Source organism: Lemur catta, chromosome 25 (genome assembly GCF_020740605.2).
Source record: "Lemur catta isolate mLemCat1 chromosome 25, mLemCat1.pri, whole genome shotgun sequence".
Classification (NCBI taxonomy): Eukaryota; Metazoa; Chordata; class Mammalia; order Primates; family Lemuridae; genus Lemur; species Lemur catta.
This window is the reverse complement of record NC_059152.1, coordinates 9,729,577-9,752,540: the sequence shown is the minus strand read 5'-3', so window position 1 is coordinate 9,752,540 and position 22,964 is coordinate 9,729,577. Positions and strand designations below refer to the sequence as shown.

The window sequence follows — 22,964 nt, the reverse complement described above, 5'->3', positions numbered from 1 at the left end:
CACCTGCTGGTTCAAAAGTGCTCTTCTCACTAGCTCACGTGCACCACGATGCCTATCAAAAACCAAAACCAAAAGCAAACAAAACCCAGCAAATAACAAGTGTTGGTGAGGACGTGAGGACATTGGAAACTGCTGATGGGAATGTCAAATGGTACAGCGACTATCAGATGGTGGTTCCTCAAAATACTAAGAATGGAACTGCCCTATCACCCAACAATTCCACTTCTGAGTATATGCCCAGAAGAATTCAGAGCAGGGTCTCGAAAAGATATTTGCATACCCGTGTTTGTGGCAGCATTATTCACAAAAACTAAAAGGTGGAAACAAGCCCAGGGTCCATCAATGGATGGATGGATTAAAAAATGTGGTATGTACATAAAATGGAATGTTATACAGCCTTAAAGAAAACATGCTACAGCATGAATGAATCTAGAGGACATTATGCTAAGTGACCCAAGGCAGTCCCAGGACACATATTGTTGACTCCACTCATATGCGGTGCTTAGAGGAGTCGGATTCATAGAAACATGAAGTAGGATGGTGGGTGCCAGGGATTGGGGGAGGGGGAATAGGGAGTTATTGATTGCTCATTGGATACAGAATTCCAGTTAGGGAAGATGACAAAGTTCTGAAGATGTATGATGGTGACAGTTGTACAACAATGTCAGTGTACTTAATGCCAATGAACCGTATAATTAAAAATTATTAAAATGGTAATTTTTATGTTATGTGTATTTTACCATAATAAGAAAAAAAAGTGCTCTCTCTCTCTCAACACGGGCAGCAGGGAAGAGCTCTGCCGAGCTGTGTGCCTGGGTGAAATGATGCCCGCAGTACGCCAAGGACATCAGAGAATGACACTTACGAAATGGGAGAGGAGAAAAATGCAGCACCTCTGAATTAGACTCATCTGTGATTTGAAATGTGTGTAAATTAATTTAGTGACTTAAATCATATAGGTATGCATTTGGATAGTTTATCTACCTCCCTAAAACCTGATGTTAATGTTTCTCAACCCTGGCTGGGAAGAGATTCTCATTTAATTGGTATGGTGTGGCACGTAGACGGGGTTGTTTTTAAATATCTCCTTAGGGAATATTAAGGTCCCCCGGGGTTGAACACCAATATAAAATTCAAGTAGGCTAAAAAAAAAAAAAAAAAAAACCTCATTTTGTAAAATCTTCTCATTGTGAATACAAGGGAATTACCTTATATTTGGGGAAAATGTGTTAGCTGCTGCCAAGAATTCTTTGAGCAGAGAGAAAGTTGGCTAAATTACATGAGTTTTGCACTTTGGTTAGTTTGTCACCGATAGGTCCCATTTCTGCTCAAGTTGCTGCAAGCTCTGGGTACTAAGGAACAGTCTCCTCTAAAGACCTACACCTGGGACTTCATGCCAGGCTCCAAGTAGGAGAAACCCCAGGGCCCAGAGCACACCCTGGGGAAAGCTCTCAACTCAAGAGCTGAGTGTGTCGTCCACGTGGGGCTGGGCTGATGTGGCCAGGGACATTGACAGATTGATGGGGAAGTCCTGTCAAATAAAAATTATGGGTGGCCATTGGTTTGGACTGAGCTTCTGCACTGGGCCCAACAGACTAGACCAACATGGAGTCACTCGTGCTAAAGTTCCATTTCACCAACTTGAAACCTAAGCTGTTTACTTATAAGATGTTTTTGACTTACACATTTGAGGTACCAGTTGCTAAGGATTCCCAAGACAGATTCAGTATTTGTGAATATATATTTTTCTCAATATATTTATCATTGATGCACATCTAAATATTAGCACTAGACTATGACTCTCCTGTTGGGTTTTCCTAAAAAGCCAATCTTAGGCCGGGCATGGCAGCTCACACCTGTGATCCCAGTACTTTGGGAGGCCAAGGAGGGAGGATCACTTGAGGCTAGGAGTTGGAGACCAGCCTGGGCAACATAGCAAGACCCTATCTCTGTAAAAAAATAAAAAATTAGCTGGGTGTGGTGGTGCACACCTGCAGTCCTTGCTACTCGGGAGACCGAAGAAGGAGGATCGCTTGAGCCCAGGAATTTGAGGTTACAGTGAGCTATTATTGTGCCTCTGCACTCTTTCTAGCCTGGGTGACAGACAGAGACCATGTCTCAAAGAAAAAAAGAGTCCAGTCTAGGCCCTAGAATACAGAGACATAAACCTGTATAAATAAACCTCAAGATTATAATCCAGTAATGGAACAAAGACCTGTGTATAAATATTGAAATCACAAGGAGTTGCGTGTTAAAAAGGCACAGACAGAATGCCAGGGATGCACACAAAGGTGGGCGAGAATTCGAGTAAGACCCCAGGGGACAGGGAACGTTCCACTGAGGATGAAAGAACTCAGTAAGGAAGAGTGAAAACTTGAAATAAACGCTACGGTGCTTTGCCAGGATGCAAGCGAACCTGTGTGTAAATCTAGGTCTTTCTTCTCTTCAATGAGTTTTCTGTCCAATTACGAGGAAGACCTGCTACTTCTGGGGTTGAAGCGGGGGTCAAAGACCGCAGCAACTGCTCTGTGACTTTGAGGCCGGGCAAGCGCAGGTGTAATTTCAGACCCTGGCTATGGTTTGGAAGATGAAAGGGAAGGGGTTTTCCCCTTGGGTATGAAGCACGGTGCGTTACTGTTCAGAAATATCACAGCATTTCACAGGAGATTATGGTTTGTACGTGCAAACACAAGCAGACCGCTGCGATGGGGATATTACAGAGAGGCAGGGAGTTTTCGCTGCTGTCAATTTCATTCACAAATCCCAGGCTGTGCGACACAAGGGACGCTACAGCACAGGGTGATCGAAGGCTGCATGATGAGGAACTGCATTCCCGAAGGGCTCAGGTCAGCCTACGACGTTCCCGTGGTGGATAACTAAACCCTAGCTGCAGAGAGACTGTTTGGTTTCAAGGGTTAGCCTATGAAATGCTTCCCGCGCCTAAATACTACCTACATTTTTGGATAATTTATTCTAGTAATTCTTTCTTTAATTTGAAACAATACCAGAAACATACAAAAAGTAAAGATTACTCAAAATCAAGCTTTAAGAAAAGAAAAAGCAAAAAGAGATGCAAAAACCATTTTCTCTCAATCCATTATCCCATCTCTCAATCCCATCTTGCTCCCCCAAAATTATTAATTATAATCTGGGCACATCCTCCCTGATTTCTTGGTCATGGCCATACTCACAACCTATATATAGAGAGAGTTTTTTAGCCCCAAGTGGGTCTACAACTTGCTTTATCCATTTAACAATATATCATGGATATTTTTGCAGGGTAGTGGTCTCTCTTCTTTTTAATAGTTCAATAATGTTACACAGTGTCACTGGACCATAATTTATTTAACTAGTTCCTACAAAGGGGCGTGGTAGTTACCTGAAACATTGCTCTATTTCAAATGCCACACTGTGTATCTTACACTCTGTTATGATTTCTGAAGGATCTAGTCCTTACAGCGAGATTGCCAGATCGATGAGTCGTTGATGCCACCAAATAATTTTCTATAAAGTCATATCAACTTACGCTCTCAGCTGTGTGTGAGGACGGCTGCACCCTGACATCCACACCCGCCAAACGTGAAATGCTAACCCACTTGTGAAATTACAGTCAGCAGAGCACAGACTGGTAATGAGAAGAGAAGCCATTAAGTCAAACAATTAGAGCTGATGAAATAACTGTCCAGTGGAATTATTAATAAGCAAACTTCTCTTACAGTGAGATTGCCAGATCGATGAGTCATTGATGCCACCAAATAATTTTCCATAAAGTTGTATCAACTTACACTCTCAACTGTGTGTGAGGACGGCTGCATCTTGACAGCCATACCCACCAAAAGTGAAATTCTAACCCACTTGTGAAATTACAGTGCTAGAAAATGCTAGAAAGTGCTAGAAAGTGCTAGAAAGCAGGTGTTTTTGGCCTTTGGCTTGGATGTGTCTTACTGCAAGTATTTTATTCTGACCCAGTCCCAAAGCAGAAATAAGTCAAAGCCATGAGTATTAATAGACCACATCAAATCAGAACACTATGATTTTTTTCTTTCAAGATTTCATCTCTGGGATACTTCATTATAGAAAAAAAGTACTTGAGGCCCTGAAATGACGACTGAGCCTGGGCAGCGTGAATTTGTAGTGGGAACAACAAGAATAACCGTTTACATGTCAGGATTTTCTCTGGCAATCAAAAATAGAGAATGCACGGCAAGGCGCGGTGCTCACACCTATAATCCCAGCTCTTTGGGAGGCTGAGGTGGGAAGATCACTTGAGGCCAGGAGTTCAAGACCAGCCTGAGCAACAGAGTGAGACCCAGTCTCTAAAAAAAAAAAAAAAAAAAATAGAAAAATTAGCCAGGTGCAGTGGTGCACTCCTGTAGTCCCAGCTCCTTGGGAGGCTGAGGCAGGAGGATGGCTTGAGCCCAGGAGTTGGAGGTTGCAGTGAGCTATGATGATGCCACTGCACTCTAGCTTGGGTGACAGAGTGAGACCCTACCTCTAAAAAAAAAAAAAAAAAAAAAAGATTCCTTCTTCCTTCTCTAACTGCCTGGACAGCTGTGTGCCAGGAACACCTCTGTGGCCCATTTCCCAAGGGTACCACCTGTGTAGACAGGTAGACGGCAGCTGGAAGGCTGAGCTGAATCCGTCTCATCGGAGTCAAAAATACCAAGTATGTGCTCTAGGCAGAGTTTTATAGTCTTACCCAGTAGCACTGGTTCCTATCGAGGATGAAATAAGGAATTTCTAGGCAAACCAGAACTATCTGATCTTCCCTTAGAGAAAAAAGCCAAAGGACTCCCCAGTCTGCTACACAGATCCTGTTGGAGCTCGCAAGCCCGGCTGCGTAGCCAGAGGTGCAGGCAGGGGCCTGCCGGGCTGACTCGTGCCAGACACCATCTCCAGCCAGCGCTGCTGGGTCCCCTCCCTGTTGTTACAATGCACGTAATGACTCGGGTTTGCAGACAGTCCGGAGGGCCGGTTGCTCTGCCAAGGGGATGCGGCTGTCGGGTGGGATTTTGCCCACAGCCTCTCAATCCGATTTAAAGAAGGGAGCAGCCCCTTCATCTACCAACTTTGTTCTAGTAGCTTCTCCCTGTGCTAGTCTGCCAGGCCAGTATCATTGAACCGTGGGGCGGGAGGGAGAAAGTAAAACCTCCCTAGATTTAGGCAAGGCAAGAGGCCTCGCAGCAAGTGGTAAGGCCAGCTGCTGCCAACTCCGAAATGCTGGGCATCTGGCCGGCGGGGTGGGGTTGGCAGCGGACCAGGCCAGCTCTGCCACTCGTCACCTGCCCCAGCCTCCCTCTTCTGTAAAGCCAGGGAGCTGGACAATGTGACTTCTAAGGTTTCCTTCAGCTTTAACGTGCAAAATTGCCACACCGGACATCTGGGCCCCAGGCTCACTTTTTAAATTGTCGAGATTAGTGCCACCGAGACAACCCCCTGCTTTAGGACTGGGTGGCACCGAGCTTAGGAGATAAGGCACGACAGACGGGGCTCTGGCCTCTGAGTGGCCGGGCACGCGTGGGAGCTGGGAGGAAGAACAAATCTAAAATAGCCCAAACTTTTTACTCAGGAAATACATTACACCAACATATCCAGACATGGGTTCCTTGGCCTAAGAGACAGAGAAAGCGTTTGGGGGCTCAAAGAATATTCTCTCTCGTTCTTCCCCAGCAGCTGGGGCTGTCCTCCAGGATTAGCCCCACCCCGGCTGCCCAATTCCACTTCAGCTCAGAGGGTCACACCTGGCAGTAGGTGGGCAGAGCCCACGTACATGCCAAATGCAGGGTTAATGCACTGAGCATGCCTGCATTCCTCTACCCAGTGGGTGCATGGTCTAACCCAGCCTTCCTCGCCCTGGCTGCGCTGCAAAATCCCTGGGATATTTAAGAAATGTCAGTGCTTGGAGCCTACCCAAGACCACTTAAGCCAGAATCTCTGGGGCCTGGGGCCCAGGCACTGGCATTTTATAAAAGTTCCCCAAGTGACTCCAACGTGCAGGCAGGGTCCGGAGTCTTGGGTTTGAGCAGATCATAGATGGGTACTAGTAAGTTTTAGAAAGAAAATCCAGATCTGTTTTCTCTGGGCCACTAATAGGTCCTTTCCATGATTTTTCAAATCTGTCCTTAAGGATTCTCATTCCTGCCTATAATGCTAGTCACAGGGTGGCCACTGAGACATGCTGGACCCCACCTGTCACTTGGGGCCAATGTTTGGAGCACTTTCTGTGTGCAAAGTGAGGTACCAGGCTCATGGATTATCCAAAAATGGCTGGGGAGGGTAGGGTGGTGAGATGATATGCAAATGAAGCTACGAGGGACATTTGTGACTAATCTCGCCATCACTGCGCCTGTACATTTATGTTAACATACACTGAAATCATGCACCTATCGACCCTGCGGTGGAATAGGTGAATGTCACCCATGGCCAGACATGTATCTATCCTGTTCAGTGATTTTATTTTGGGGAAGGGAGTGGGGCACATCAAAATCATCTATGAGGCTTTTTAAAAAACTATTCCCTCCCTGAGAATGTTAGCCGGGGAGGGGGGAGGGCAGGGAGGAGGGAGAAAACAGGAAGGCTGAGAAACCTGCTCTTGCAGCTCTGGGAGTGCCGAGCTCCTGCAGCCTGGCCCTGCTTTCCTCCCTGTACCTCGTGCCTGCCTCTGGCGTCAAGGACAACAGCGACGTGGTCTAGCTAACGCCTTCTACTCTCCACCCTTTGCCCTCGTGGAGCGTCCTGGAAAACCCTTCAGAGCCCCCGTCTTGGGGCACATGCGCCTGGGCCAGCCCCGGCCGTCGGTGCCTTGAGCAGCGTCTGTTCCCGTGCACGTGTCCTGCCAGCTCAGCTCCACTGTGGGCTTCTGGAGGGAGGAACTTGGCCTTGTGCATCCTCTGCAAACCACCGCTCACACCACTGCCCGTGCAGCGGAAGAGGCAGGGCTGCTCGAACTTGAGTCAGCACAAGCCTCTTGATTTCGGGGGACTCTCCACGTCTGCTGCTTTTGCTGTCTTTCTTGAACACCTTCCAAAATACAGCGTTTGCTCTGGCCCCTTCAACACACCACAGTTGGTTTCCTATTCCCTATTCAAATGCCTCTCCTATTCTCCCCTGCTTTTCTTTTCTCTGCAACACCTACTGCTGGTAGAATTGCTCTATATTGTACAAATCTGATCATGGTTAGTCTTATTATTTTTTTTTTATTTTTATTTTCCTTAGGAAGGAAGAGACTAGTTTTATTTATTTGTTATATACCCATAAGACATTTATGATGTGCTGCATAATATTTCAAGAGTTTAAAAAATATTAACATGCTCCATCATCACCTCCCTATGAGGTAGGTACTAGTGTCAGGTCCTGTCTTTACTACCCTGTTATTTTGCATATGGGGAAACAGAGGCACTAAGAGGTTTGAGTAGCCTGCCCAGGGTCACAGAGGTTCCTCCATAGGAACTGGTGACTTGCATCGTCCCACTGTGCCGCCTCCTCGCCCACTAGAATGTCAGCCCCTGACAGCAGGGATCCTGTCTTTTGTTCACCACCATGTCCCCAACACTTTGAGCGGTACCTGGGACAACCCGACCCACTGTCTGAACAAATTATCATCCACACTTTACAGCGAGTGCACGCCCCAAACACGACATGGGGGCGGGGAGCAAAGACAAATGGGGCAGCCTCTCTGCCCCTAAAGAGCGCACAGCCTAGTGCAGGGCTTTTCCAGCTTTTTGGACCACAACCAACAGAAAAGAAAGATGTCACACCATTTTCCATAAATGAATGTGCTTTAAAAACTGTACAGTGGAAATCAAAAATTTACAAAAATAATTCTATTGCATGCACAGCATTTTGACACATTTTCTATTTTATTCTATGGCATTCTACTCCTTTCATTGGTGGAAATGCTCGTCGAGACCTAAGGCATTGTTATGACTTTCTAACCTATCTCATCACCTGAAGTTTGGAAAATGCTGAACTGTAGGCAGACTGCGAGTAAGAGAGGTCTACATAAAAGAAGGGGACAGGGAAAGACCCTTGGGGGACAGGAGACCTCTGACTCTTTGTTTAAAAATGGCAGCAGGAAGATGGCCCATTCTTCTATTAGGGTAAAAAGGAGCTTTCATTCTTCATATGAAGCAATTCTATTTATAATATCTCAAAATGTAAGTGTGGGCCAGGTGGGGCGGCTCACTCTTGTAATCCCAGTGCTTTGGGAGGCCAAGCTGGGAGGATCACTTGAGCCCAGGAGTTCAAGGTTACGGAGAGCTATGATCATACCATTGCACTCCAGCCTGGGTGATAGAGTAAGACCCCTGTCTCAAAAAACATAAAAAATAAAAAGAGAATGGAAAAGGATATTCCATCAAAATAATAAGCAAAAGAGAGCTAAGGTGGTTATCCTAACATTACACAAAATAAACTTTTTTTAAAAAAAAAAGTCAGTGCCATACCCTGCAAATTTCAATAATGAATCGTGATTGCTCACTCTCCGGCAGTTTACACTTGGGAACTTGGACTTGTCAATCCTGCAAGCACTCCGGGTGTTGGAGCTCTCAACCATCCATCCCAACATGGGTGGAACTGCTGAGAGAAGGGAGAGGCTCAAGGTTGCTGAGCAGGGAGTCTGGAGACAGAGGACCTGGGGTCCCATCTTGGCTCTCCTGGAACATGCACAGATAGCTTAACTCTTCTGCGTTTCTTCCTCTATGAAGTGGAGGTAATGCTTTACCTCCCAAGACTGCTGGAGCCATCAAAACTGGGCACCACATTGGCCCCTAACAAGAGAGTGAGTCTGTCCCTTGAAGGGAGGCATTGACTTCTCCTCTCCATCTAGGAAAGTTCTAGATGGCACCTTCTTCCAATAGAGAGCTGTTTCATCTACATTAAAAATCTGTTGTTTAGTGTAGGCAACTTCATCAGTGATTTTAGCTAGATTTGGGTAACCTGCTGTAGCTTCTCCATCAGCACTTGCTGCTTCCCTTGCACTTTATGTTATGAAGATGGTTTCTTTCCTTAAACCTCACGAACCAACCTCTGCTAGCTTCAGACTTTCCTTCTGCAGCTTACTCACCTCTCTCAGCCTCCATAAAATTAAGGAGGGTTAGGCTCTTGCTCTGGATTAGGCTTTGGCTTAAGGGAATGTTGTGGCTGGTTTGATCTTCTATCCAGACCAATAAAACTTTCACCAAGTCAGCAATAAGACATGATAAGAATCCGATAAGAGTAATTGCTTTCTTATCATCCGTGTGTTCCCTGGAGTAGCACTTTTAATTTCCTTCAAGAACTTTTCCTTCTTCGCATTCATAACTTGGCTAACTGGTGCGAGAGACCTAGTTTTCAGCCTCTCTTGGCTTTGAACATGCCTTCCTCATTAGGCTTAATTATTTCTGGCTTTTGATTTAAAGTGAGACACGTGTGCTTCTTCCTTTCACTTGAACACTTAATGGCCACTGTAGGGTTATGAATGGCCTAATTTCAATATTGTTGCATTTCAGGGCTGGGGAGGCCTGAGGACAGGGAGAGAGACGGGGAGGGGGCACTGTCTGTCGGTGGAGCAGTCAGAGCACAAACATTTATCAAGTTCCCATCTTATGTGGGTGCGGTTCGCGGCACCTCAAAACAATTACAATAGTAACATCAAAGATCACTGATCACAGACCACCATAACAGATATAATAATAATGGGAGAAGTTTGAAATATTGGGAGAATGACCAAAAATGTAACACAGAGACAAAGTAAGCACATGCTGTTGGAAAAAATGGCACCAACAGACTTTCTGGATACAAGATTGCCAAAACCTTCAATTTGTAAAAAAATATGTATCTGCAGAGCACAATTAAGTGACCCACAGTAAAATAAGGCATGCCCGTAAATGGACAGACATTCCTTGATCGTGGGTAGGAAGGCTCAGTGTTGCCAAGATATCATTTTTTCCCAGTTGATCTATAGATTTAATGCAATCCCAATCAAAATCCCAGCAAGTTATTTTGTGGATATCAACAAACTGATTCTAGAGTTTATATGGAGAGGCAGAAGACCCAGGATAGCAAGAGACACGGTATTGAAGGAAAAAAACAAAGTCAGAGGACGGACACTACCCAACCACAAGGCTTACTATAAAGCTACAGCAATCGAAACAGCGTGGTATTGGCAAGGAACAAACAGATGAATAAAACAGAGGAGAGAACCCAGAGATAGAACCACATAAATGTAGTCAATTGATTTTTGACATAGGAACAAAGGCAATTCAATGGAGAAAAGATAGTTTTTTTCAACAATTGGTGGTAGAACAATACCAAAAAAAATGAGTCTAGACACACCCCTTATACTCTTCACAAAAATTAACTCAAAATGGATCACAGATGTAAATGTAAACTGCAAAACCATAAATATCCTAGATAATAACGAAGAAGAAAATCTAGATGACCTTGGGTTTGATGATGACTTTTTGGATACAACCCTAAAGTAACCATTCATGAAGGAAAGAACTGACAAGCTGGACTTCATTAAAATTAGATGTTTCTGCTACATGAAAGACACTGTCAAAAGCATGAAAAGACAAGCCACAGAGTGGGAGAAAATAGGCCGGGCGCGGTGGCTCACGCCTGTAATCCCAGCCCTCTGGGAGGCCAAGGCGGGTGGATCACTCAAGGTCAGGAGTTCGAGACCAGCCTGAGCGAGACCCCGTCTCTACTAAAAATAGAAATAAAAATTATCTGGACAACTAAAAATATATATAGAAAAAATTAGCCGGGCACGGTGGTGCATGCCTGTAGTCCCAGCTACTCGGGAGGCTGAGGCAGAAGGATCGCTTAAGCCCAGGAGTTTGAGGTTGCTGTGAGCTAGGCTGATGCCACGGCACTCACTCTAGCCTGGGCAACAAAGTGAGACTCTGTCTCAAAAAAAAAAAAAAAAAAAACAGAGTGGGAGAAAATATTTGCAAGACATACAACAGATATGAAGGACTGTTATCTAAAATATACCAAAAAAACCTCTTAAAACTCAACAATAAGAACACAAACAACTTGATTAAAAAATGGCCAAAGATGTTAAGAAGCAACTCACCAAAGATGATACACAAATGGCAAATAAGCTATGAAAAGACATCAGACATCATCAGGGAATGCAAATTGAAACAACAGTCAGATACCACTCCGTATCAATTAGCATGGCTAAAATCCAGAACATTGACACCACCAAATGCTGGCAAGGATGCAGAGCAGCAGGAAATCTCGTTCATTGCCCATGGGAATGTAAAATGATATGGCCACTTTGCAAGAGAGTTTGGCGGTTTCTTAGAAACCTAAACATCCTCTTACCATACAATCCAGCAATTGTGCTCTTTGGGATTTATCCAAAGGAGCTGAAAACTTACAGCCACACAAAAACCTGCACATGGATGTTTATAGCAGCTTTGCTCATAATTGCCAAAACTTGCAAGCAACCAAGGTGTCCTTCAGTAGAGGAATGGATAAATAAACTGTGGTATATCCAGACAATGGAATATTATTATTTTTAAAATTTTTCAATCACGTGAGACGGACTCAATTTTTTATTCTATTTTTTCCTATTTGATTTTTTTCTCTGGCTTTATTAGCCAAAGGTATGACTGACAAATAAAAACTGCATATATATAGGGTATACAACATGATGTTTTGGTATATGTGTACATTGTGAAATTTTTTGTGTGTGTGGTGAAAACCTTTGAGATCTATTCACTTTGCAAATTTCAAATATGCAATACATTTTTAAAAAATTATGGGTATATAATAGTTATATAGATTTTTAGGGTACACATCATGTTTTGATACAGATGTACAATGGGTATGAATCAAAGCAGGGTAACTGGGGTATCCAACACCTCAGGCATTTATTATTTCTTTGTGTTAGGAATATTTCAACTCCACTCTTTCAGTTGTTTTATAGTATACCCTAACTTCTTGTTGATTGTAGTCACTTTCTGGAGCTATCAAATATTGTTCATTCTATCTAACTACCTAACTATGTTTTTGCACCTATTAACCATCTTCATTTTACACCCCACCCCCCACCACCATTCCCAGTCTCTGGTAATCAACATTCTACTCTCTGTCTCCATGAGATCAATTATTTTAATATTTAGTTTCCACATATGAGTAAGAACATGCAAGATTTGTCTTTCTGTTCTTGGCTTAGTTCATTTAACCTAATGTTCTCCAGTTTTATCCATGTTGTTGCAAATGGCAGGATTTCATTCTTTCTTATGGCTGTATAATATTCCAACAATGGAATATTATTAAGCACTAAAAAGAAATGAGTTATTAAACTGAGAAAAGACATGCAGAAAACTTAAATGCATATTACTAACTGGAAGAACCCAATATGAAAGGCTTATGTATTATATAATGTATGATTCCAACTCTGTGACATTCTGGAAAAGGCAAAACTATGAGGAGAGCAAAAGGATCAGTGGTTGCCTGGGATTGGGGGAGGGAGAGATGAGCACATGGAGCGCAAAGAATCTGTAAGGCAGTGAAACTAGTCTGTTAGACACTATAAAGGTGGATATGTGTCATTATACGTTTGTCCAAACCTACAGAATGCACAACACCATGCATATATCTTATCTTCCCTGCCAGATTGCAAATTCCTTTAGGGAAATCCATGTGCTGTGTGTTCTCCACAAAATTCCTAACTATGTTATTAACAAATATTTGCTGAGAAAATTAACCCCACCTTCTATAGAGAAAACAAATCCCATTAATTATCCTTCTTCTATGAATCTATCCACTCCTGTAGATTCCTCCTCATCTTTGTATCAGTAGATTCCTTACCTTTGTATTAGTCAATTCCTTATGTTTCCCATCCTAAAAGAAAGGAAGCTTTTTCTGTACTTTTTAACACCCTCAAATAACAGCTTAATATATCTCTGCTACCGTATGAATGTCTTGAGAGAGCTGCATAAACTTTCTCATACTCCTTAACTCTCGCAAGTGGGTTTGTGTCCACATGACTGATTCCCTTCCTGAAGGGTCCCAGTGACATGTGAATGGACAGATCCAAAGGTGTCTCTGTAGTCCTCACCCTCGATCACACTGTACCTCCTGAGGGTGGTGACCATTCCTTCCCCGGCACGCCAGGCAATGTCCTCCCTGGCTTTTTTCTCTCTTTATTCAATACATATTTATTGAGACCTACTACGTACCAGACAGTGAAGATACAATTATGAGCAAGAAGACACAGGGTCTCTGCCTTCAGGGGCACAGTCTAACCAGTGGAAGGGACAATGAGACAATCAGCAAACATATAATTAGGAACAAGCGCAAGTGCCACGAAGTGCCTTGACCATAGTTGGCTTTCTCTTCGCCGGCTATTCCTCTGGCTACTTCTGAGCTCTTGTCTCCCTCTGGCCTGCAAAATTAGGTGTTCTTCAAGGTTCCATCTTGGTCCTCCTCTTTGCTTTCCCACAAAGACTGTCTTCCTTGCCAATCTTATCCACTCCTAGGACTTCAACTATAACCTCCCAATGCATGAATCCTAAGCCAATACCTATTGCTGCATTTTCTACCACCTACGGGGCATTTTCATAAACTGTCTCCCTGGTATGACAAGTCTCACATACCCCAAACTCCACAAACCTTTATCTCCTCTTTCTTAACCAACCAACCAACCAACCAACCAACCAACCAACCAACCAACAAAACTCAATTCTAACAACATACAAATCTGATCGTCTTCCTGAATCCTCTACTGATATTGTTAATAGCAACCATCTCCAAGGGACAGGCTTAACACCTAGTCTCATCTTCCTTCTAGTCCCCTTGGGGTCCCAGATATGGTCATGGGGCTATCACTTCAGTTCCCCCGTTATCTTCTACCAACCCGTGTCTGACATTCAATGCTCTGGGGTTCTGACCCCAACTTACCTTCCCACCTCAACACCTAAGATCTCCCAGTAAAGTTCACTCTGTCGCAGACTCTGTCTATACCATTCCGTCTATTGGGAGGGCTTTCACCTTGGCCCTCAAACTCACATCCCAGAATCTGATACCAGCTGCACCTGGAATCCCAAGGTTGATGTGAACACCTCAGTTCTCGCCTTCTCAAGATTGAAGAATGAAAGTGAGCAACAAAGAACGTGTCGCAAGCAGAGAGAGCGTTTATGGAAACAAAACCGCATTCTTGAGGGTTAAGAGGGGGTGCATGTCCCAGCAGATCATGGCCCCGGGGTTTCTGTGTCATCCATCCCTTTTTCTCCTCTCTGGCCTCTCCTCCTTTGTGACATTGTCCCTTCCACCTTTTTTTAACCAATGGGCAGGGGAGTTTTTCATCTTATATGGTTAGGCCTGGATGTGTCGTGGCACCCAAAGCCCACTTGGGCAGAGGGGGCAAGTGATAATGTCGTATGATGTGCCTTGTGTTGTTCCTGTTGTGTTTCTTGTGACACGGTTATTTTGTTACTGTTACAGTATGTTTCTTACTCAGCATTGTTCACACTGCCCGTTGCGTACTTCCTCTGCTCACCTCTTACTACCTACGCCAACAGAATCTGTTTCTGTGTCAGAGATGTTCATGTCATATTGCCCTTGACCATGACAGCAGCGTGACCATGGAGCAGACTGTGTAAAATGTTTCTGGGAAATCAAATAACAAAAGTATGATATAAAATAATTTGCAGTTTTTACAATTACGTGTATGAAAATATATAAAAGAATGCATCAAAGTGACAAAAACAGTTGCATTAGAGTGGTGGAATCGTGGATGAGTGTTTTCACTGATCTAGAATCGAAATTCTATTTAGTGTGCTTTTTCAAGCAAACTTTTTATTTTAGAATAGTTTTAGATATATACAAAATTTGAGAAGATAGCATAAAGAATTCCTATATGCCATGCACCCAGTTTCTCTTATTATTATTATTATTTATTTTTTTTTTTTTTGAGACAGAGTCTCGCTTTGTTACCCGGGCTAGAGTGCCATGGCGTCAGCCTAACTCCCAGCAACCTTAAACTCCTGGGCTCAAGCGATCCTACTGCCTCAGCCTCCCGAGTAGCTGGGACTACAGGCATGCGCCACCATGCCCAGCTAATTTTTTCTATATATTTTTAGTTGTCCAGATAATTTCCTTCTATTTTTAGTAGAGACGGGGTCTCGCTCTTGCTTAGGCTGGTCTCAAACTCCTGACCTCGAGCGATCTACCCGCCTCAGCCTCCCAGAGTGCTAGGATTACAGGCGTGAGCTACCGCACCCAGCCCCAGTTTCTCTTACTATTAACATACTACATTAGTATAATAGTTTTGTCACAACTAAACAACCCAATGACTTAATGTAGTTTTTAAAACTTAAAACCAAATAAACAACAGAGGAAAAATGTCATTCTTTCCATTACCTCTAACTCCAACTTAGCATCCTAGTATTCATTATTTTCCTTTTTTTTATTTTATGACTTCAGATTCCTTTTGGAATGGATTCTTGGCTACAAACTGGAACACATCTTTGCTTTACCATCATTTGCCATACGCTTGATATACAAGTAAAGTGGCTAAAACTTTATTGATTGATAAAGGTCTCAGGAAATGTTTATGGTTTAAATATCTGAGCTTTACTCCCATCCTAGGATCTAACTGTGTGCACACTGCCTCTCCAACACGTCTGTAAGCTCTGCCCAGGGTTTTCTCTCTCTCCTCCTCCTCCTGCCTTTTTATAATGTCCAAGAATTCCCAGTCCAGATCTGTTCTCAGAGTATATGCTCAATAAATACCAGTTGTAATTCGTTGTAGGAGTAGAACAGTTCTAGTAGATGGAGTATGGATTTTAAATGACTAGAAGGGTTAGTAGAAGTGGAATTTTAGTTCTTAAAGTATAAAAATCACTACAAGGGCAGTTAATAAATATTCTAAAGACCCTATTTCCACCTTGCTCTTAACATTTGAACTATAGAAAATGGAGTGTGGGTCGTTTTTTCTTCTAAACGATTCTTCCCTAGTGAGTTTTCTTTGTTCTAACTGCCAAGTTGGTTTCAAAGAATCTTTCTGAGTATTAGCAGTTAAAACAAATCCTATAGATTATACAAAGAACAAAACCAACTGAAGTAGCTAGCTTATAGTCCTACTTTTTATAAGAATAGAAGACATTCTGTTTTAAAATAGAACTTAAAAAAATCTTAACTAGATCTTTCCCATCCTTTTTTAGTTGATAAATATATTTTCATCTTTTAGGATAGTCTTTACTTAATATAGCCAGAATTATAACACCAAAATTAGGAAAAATGCCGAACAGTGTGCTAATGTGTATTCTCTACCTAATCTTAAGTGGTTTTGGAAAATCCCTAAGAGAAAACTCAATGAACAGTGCACCATTCTTTTATCTTCAAGGGAGTCTACATGTTGCAAAAACTGTCAGGAGCAAAATTTTGTTAAAGACATTAGAATTACAAGAAAAGAAAAATGTATACTTTCAGTTTACTAAAACGGTTCAAATTCAGTCAGTGCAGAAGCCAATCATTAGACTATAATTCCAAGGAAAAAGAGTTAAGAGTTTGATATTCACAGTCCATGACTCAAGATTCCCCCAAATAAATTTAAAAGTAGCACTACTGACAATTTTCAAGAGTTATGTGTCATAATTAAAATGGTTTATTTTATCAACTATTGGGTTACTTTGCTTTGTTACAGAGGTGATTTGACAACCCAGAGGTATTACGTTAAAGTTTTATTACAGATTGATGTTTTTAAAGCAAGATTAAACAAAACTTTGTTAAAAATTAACTTGGTGTTATAGAAGGAGGAGAACCAAACCAGCCTCTCTTGAGGCAAGACATGCTTTTTGAGACGTTTAACATGTTAAATAGAGTTTAGCACACGTGAGGTGTTGTGCAGTTTTGCTAATGAGCTTTGAGTGAGTGAACAGAGGTGGACTGGTCAGTACAAGAAGTAACTGAAGCACATGGTGACCCAGGGAAGCCTCTGGAAGGAAGTCCATGAAAAGGTGAACAGTGGAATGACAGGCAATTCTCACTATATTTTTTGCACTTTTTTTGCACAATCTGAACTTTACAATAATAAACATTCTTTTATAACCATAACACAATAAACACATCTGCTCTTTTAAAAAAGACAATATAAATAATATATCAAAGTTTGATGTGTGTTATACAAAAAAGAATATAAAGGCTTCAAAAACCATTGCAAAAATGTTATTAGAGTATCTAGTTTTGTTGTGTCTTAAAAAAATTTTTTAACCATCCATAGCATACCAACTGCAAGGGAAAGAAAGCAACTCTCCTTTCTAACTCACTAGCATTGGCCTTCTAGTCTTAACATGTAGGTAAATATTTATTTCAAAGAATGCACTAAAGATACCATGGCTATTAGAAATAACAAAAGTTCTATAGATATGCTACCTGACTGGGATGCTTAGAGATCATTTTCAAACTTCTTATCTGGAAATATTGTCCTTCATTCTTTATTTTTAAAGCTCTATAAGACACTTCCAAAATTCTAGGTGGATTATCACGTGCCTAAGGGTAAAAATAGAGTTGAAATTATTCTTACCTGATGTTGCATATCAGAATTTGGTGGGCAGGTCAAAGTAATTGTATCACACTCCTCAGCTGGGGGGGAAAAAAAGAAAAGACACAAAGCTTGATAAAGAAATCACACCCCCTGTGGTGTAAAACCTAAAATTAAGGCGCCGTATCAGGTGTTGCCCTGATATCTAGTAAAATCAGTAGGACCTAAACTGCAAGTTTCTCCACCACCTGTGCTCCCAAGGATAAAGTCCCCGGCTGAACAATGCTCCTTGTCAAGGGATTAGGCACAATTCCTACTTATCTTAGAGTAGCAGGTTTCAGTTTCCTGCCGGCCATGGAATTATTCAAACAGGCCAATCACGTCCTCCAGGGGGAACAGGGGGCCACCTCATCCTTTTGATACTACAATGCTGGCCTCACCTGGCCCAAAGCTGGCTGTTCACTCCGTCCCCAAGTACACCACCGTGTGGCCCTGCGTGGCATGTAGTGTCCTCCTCCTGACTATATCTGTGTGACTCAGAACCTGCTGTCGACCTCAGCCACTCAGCGTCTGGCTCTCTCTGTCATCCGAGCACAGGACCCTTCCGTTACCAACGGGGTGAGGAGGAGGTGATCAGAACTGGGCGACCCCACCAGGATCGGGGACATTAATTTCACCGATGGCGGCGTGGGCCGCCTGGGATGGAGCCGCCAGCTGCCCCGGACTCGCACTTCGGCCGGGGCGGTGGCGTTTGCTAGCTCTTCCCACCTCTCAACCCGCGATGAAAACCGCTGTGACTTATAACCATGACTCAAGCATTATAGAAGTGATCCATGTGACCTAAAATATTTGTGGCCCCAGCGTGGTGCGCTGTCGCGTTCGGCCCGTGTCGGGCCGGAGGCGCCCCCTGCTGGCAGGGCGGTGGCAGCGCAGCGCCTAAGTGGCCGCGGCTCAAGTCCCTGAGCGCCGCATCTAGCCTGGTGACATCGCTGGCCACAAGGGGCAGACATACAGACATTTGCGGGAGTGTGCACCCCCAGGACAGGCGTGGGGACGGCGCTCTGTGAAATCTGCAGAAGGGAAGGAGATCACCACCCCGGGGGGGATTCTGCCCTGGTTGCCAGTGTTCAGGCTGGGGCGGTGGCCCTGCCTGTCCCCTAAGCCGCCGCTTCCCTTGCCGCTGCCCCTGTGCTCTCCTGACCCCCCAGGGGGGGAAGTGCGGAGCCCTGGCAGGTGGTGGCCCCAGGCTCTGACGAAGAAAGAAAAGCGAAAGAGGCGTTAGGTGCACCTGGGCTTTGCTTAGCAGGGCTGCTCTCCCACAGGGCAAAGGGCAGATGTCATCACTGTGGGGTCAGTGGCCGCCTCCCCCCCGCCCCCAGGCTACAGACAAAACCACCTGACTGGCTGTGGACCCCGACCCCAGGGAGGCCCATCGATCCTGATTCCCTGGAGGAGGAAGCAGCCACCTAAGAGGTGAGCCACAGGGACCCCAAGACTTTCCCGGTAACCACCCAGAAGGTCCCCATCATGGATGATCACATGGGACACAAACTGAAAGCCACAACTTTATGTGGCTAAATAAGCCAAAAGATCTGGAGAGAATTTGTACAGGAATGGACAAAATCCATAAAATAATTAATTACTAATTTTTTTAAAAATCTGTGTGGCAGAAAAGACAGGGCCATGGCGGAGCTTGGTTTCAGTCCATGGACCTCTGGGGTCAGGGGCCCAGCACCCTGCCGCTGACGCCCGGGCTGCAACAAAGACCCCGATCCTGGGAGTTACAGGGAAAGTTCCAGAGCCCTGGGGCACAGTAAAGGGCTTAATGCAAACGCGATGAAAGCCCAGGTCCTTAAACCCCACGAGAGCGTGTGAGCTAGCATAGGGAAGGGTCCCGACCCTGGTGGCCCTGATCCAAGGCTCTCTGGAGAAGGAAATGTACAAATACGAGCGCAGTAGAGAAGACTGCCTCCGCCTTCCCATATATATCCAGGGACAAAAAAAAAATAGGGAATGAAAATAAGAGAGAAAGAAACCTGGACACAGGAGAGGAGATAAAAGAAAAAAAAAAAACGAACTGAAACAGAGCTCCACAATATGACCTATTTGGAAATCAAAATTCACTAAAATAAATAGCAAAAAGATACAAGAGTGCAGACTGGCTTTGTGTCCTACAACATAGATTTTGAATTCACTTCAACAACTGCTAAAATGTACCAACTGACAAGCCTTCATGGACTCAATCAGTACACCGGCTTGAATTACAGTTCTATCTGGAGATGCTACTAAATGTAAACATGGTACCCCCTATAATCTTAGGGGAGGTATTGGATATAAAATAGAGGACAAATAGATATGCCTCACTCTAACCATCAGAACTATTGTTTTTCCTATATTTCCCATGGTCATAGCACCCATTGTCCTAAAATATCTTATTGTGGGCCTGGGTGCTCTGACCTCATTAAATTAAATTTTTGGCAATTACAAGTTGGCTTAACTAAATGAGACCTTATAGATCCCCAAGTTAAAATAATTGATATGGATACCCTAATGTAAATTAAAACAGGGCCTTCAAAGATCAAAAGGTATTGTGCAAGATCTAATTAGCAGGCCTGGAGTGGTGGTTCATGCCTGTCATCCTAGCACTTTGAGAGGCCATGGCAGGAGGGTCGTTGAGGCCAGGAGTTTGAAACCAGCCCAAGCCAGGGTGAGACCCCATCTCTACAAAAAAATAAAAAAATTAGTCTGGTGTGATGGCATGCACCTGTAGTCCCAGCTACTCGGGAGGCTGAGGCAGGAGGATCACTTGAGCCCAGGAGTTTGAGGTTGCTGTGAGCTGCAATGATGCTACTGCACTCTCACCTGGGCAACAGAGTGAGACCCTGTCTCAAAAAAAAAAAAAATGACCCAATGAGCGAAGGGGTGGTTATCTCAACTGCTTCTCCATTTAGCAGCCTAATTGGGCCTATTCTTAAACTTGGGAAAAAAATGAACGGTACGTCATGGTGGATTGCTGCAGCCTTACTGCTGTGGTCCCATCCCTGAAGGCTCCCATACCCAATGGCCAATACGACTGAAATTATTGACTGCGTCCAATCAGCAACTACTAACTATTTTGCTATTATAGATTTGGTTGATATGTTCTGTTTGGTGCCTATTTCAACAGCCTCTCAGTAGAAGTCCTCCTCCTTCGCCAAAAAAAACCCACAATGCATCTTTACAAGGCTGAGACACTTCAACAGCCTAGTCATCACACACAAGCTCTGCAGGCAGGATCTAACTGCATGCGACATTCTCAGGACCGTTGAATGACATCACATGGATGATATCCTCCTCTGAAGACATTCATTCAACACACTCATCCAGGCCATGCAAATCCAGTCCTCACAAAAACACTCACGGAGCCTTGCTACTGCAAACGCTCTTCCTACTACAAAGCCTTCCTGGCACAGTCCCTGGGTGTTTGCTCTGTTCCCAAGTGCAAGCCCATGTGGCGTTCCATGGTATGCAGTATCCTCCTCCTCTGGGCTGTGGATGTACGTGACTCATAAGCTGCTCCCATCTCATCTACCCTGTGCCCAGTGTCATGTGTTTGGCCATCCCCATAACCCTAAGATGGGATCCCTTCCCTACCAATGGAGCGAAGAGAACGCAATCAAAACACATTCTCCCGTGATTAACAGTACATCAAATTCCACCATGTTCATTCATTGGTCTGACATGGTACTAAGCCTTTCAGACAGCAGAGTGGGATTATGTTCATCCTGATAGCTCACCCCACCTAAAGGTCAAACCCAAACCATTTCAGTTCTATTATTCAAGTTCAGGTTTAACAAGGTTTAAACTGATGTCAGTGAAAGGCAAAGGAACTTGAAATGCACGCTAAATGTTGAACATCTTTCAAAACGAACTGTTCGGACAGAATTCCATTCTTGGGTGGTTTTACACATGTATTAACTTCACAGTTTCCCCACTTGTGGTACAGATTGTACAAAATGTGTTAAAAAACTCATTTTGTTCCATCAGATTCTAATCTTTAGTCGCAGAATTCAAAGCCATTCTCAAAACTTGAAAGTTCATAAACATACAGCATGTTTTAAAAGAGATTTTTAGCATCACGTAAATTTTTAGAGTTAGAAAGCTTTACACAGAACTGTTTAACTCAGGGTTCAAAAGCCAGGGTAAAGTGAGGGATTGAATGATTCATTTATTTATTTTTTATATCCATTAACATTCATTTGCCTATTACTGAGCTGGGCTACTAGATTTGTTCAAATAAGGGACTATGTATACTCAGTGCCTCACACAATTCTGGAGGAAAGGACTTTTTTTCTTAATAATATTATCTAAGAGGCTAGGCACGGTGGCTCACGCCTATAATCCTAGCACTCTGGGAGGCCGAGGCGGGAGGATCACTCGAGGTCAGGAGTTCGAGACCAGCCTCAGCAAGAGTGAGACCCCGTCTCTACTAAAAATACAAAGAAATTATGTGGACAGCTAACAATATGTAGAAAAAATTAGCCGGGCATGGTGGCGCATGCCTGTAGTCCCAGCTATTCGGGAGGCTGAGGCAGGAGGATCGCTTGAGCCCAGGAGTTTGAGGTTGCTGTGAGCTAGGCTGACGCCACGGCACTCTAGCCCGGGCAACAGAGTGAGACTCTTGTCTCAAAAATAATAATAATAATAATAATACTATTATCTAAGAACTGTAAACTAAAAGCATAGTCTTTTACTGAGGTTCTGTATGGTATCTTTCTAAAGCTTGAGTGGTGGTCATCTGGCCTAAGCTTGTGTTTCTCCCAATGCAGCCCTCAGCTCTTCTGCATCCCCACCACTTGAGCCGCTGGTCAGCAATGCAGATCCCTGGGCTCCATCCCAGGCCCCCTAGACTGGAATTTCAGGGATCCCAGCAATCTGTATTGTTAACATGCACCCCATGTAATTCTTGTGTTTGGAAACAGGGATCTCACTACATTGCCCAGGCTGGGCTCAAACACACAATCCTCCCAGGTAGGAGGGACTTACAGGTGTACTCCATAATTCTGATACACACTAAAGTATGGGTCTTCACAGCAAAAAGTGAAGGGCATGTGATTTCAGCACCAAACTAATTCTCACAATGTCATCATTGTTGACCCAGTTTGTTTTAAAGCGTTTTTTTTTTTTTTTTACCCCCAATACAAGAACTTGAATTTAATAGCCATTTTTCTTATATGGTACTCCAAATGCCCCTGTGGTCCTATCCCTCTCTCTCTCCTTTGCTCTCCTATCCACAAAAGAAAAAAAAATTTTGGAGAATAGTCCCCTTCATATTCTTGTCATAATTCGGGGGCGGGGCGGTGATGTTTGGTTTATTGTAACAGAAGATTCCCAAGAGGGTCTCTGTCAAGAGGTTGGAAGTGTATTTATGGAACAAACAGGATGAGGACATACAGCGTGAATAATGCAGGTGGGAGGGATGGTTAGTTTCTTGCTAGAACAG

At 43.7% G+C, this 22,964-nt stretch overlaps 1 protein-coding gene across 4 annotated transcripts in view; it reads right to left on the bottom strand.

Annotated features, from left to right (window-relative positions):
• The window catches only part of EDARADD (EDAR associated death domain), a 54,192-nt gene that overhangs the window by 13,360 nt on the left and 17,868 nt on the right, over positions 1–22,964 (bottom strand). For all 4 annotated transcript variants that reach the window (XM_045537259.1, XM_045537261.1, XM_045537260.1 and 1 more), the window contains exon 4: positions 17,525–17,583. In XM_045537259.1, coding sequence (XP_045393215.1) covers positions 17,525–17,583 — 59 coding nt within the window. The remainder of the gene's footprint in view (positions 1–17,524; positions 17,584–22,964) is intronic.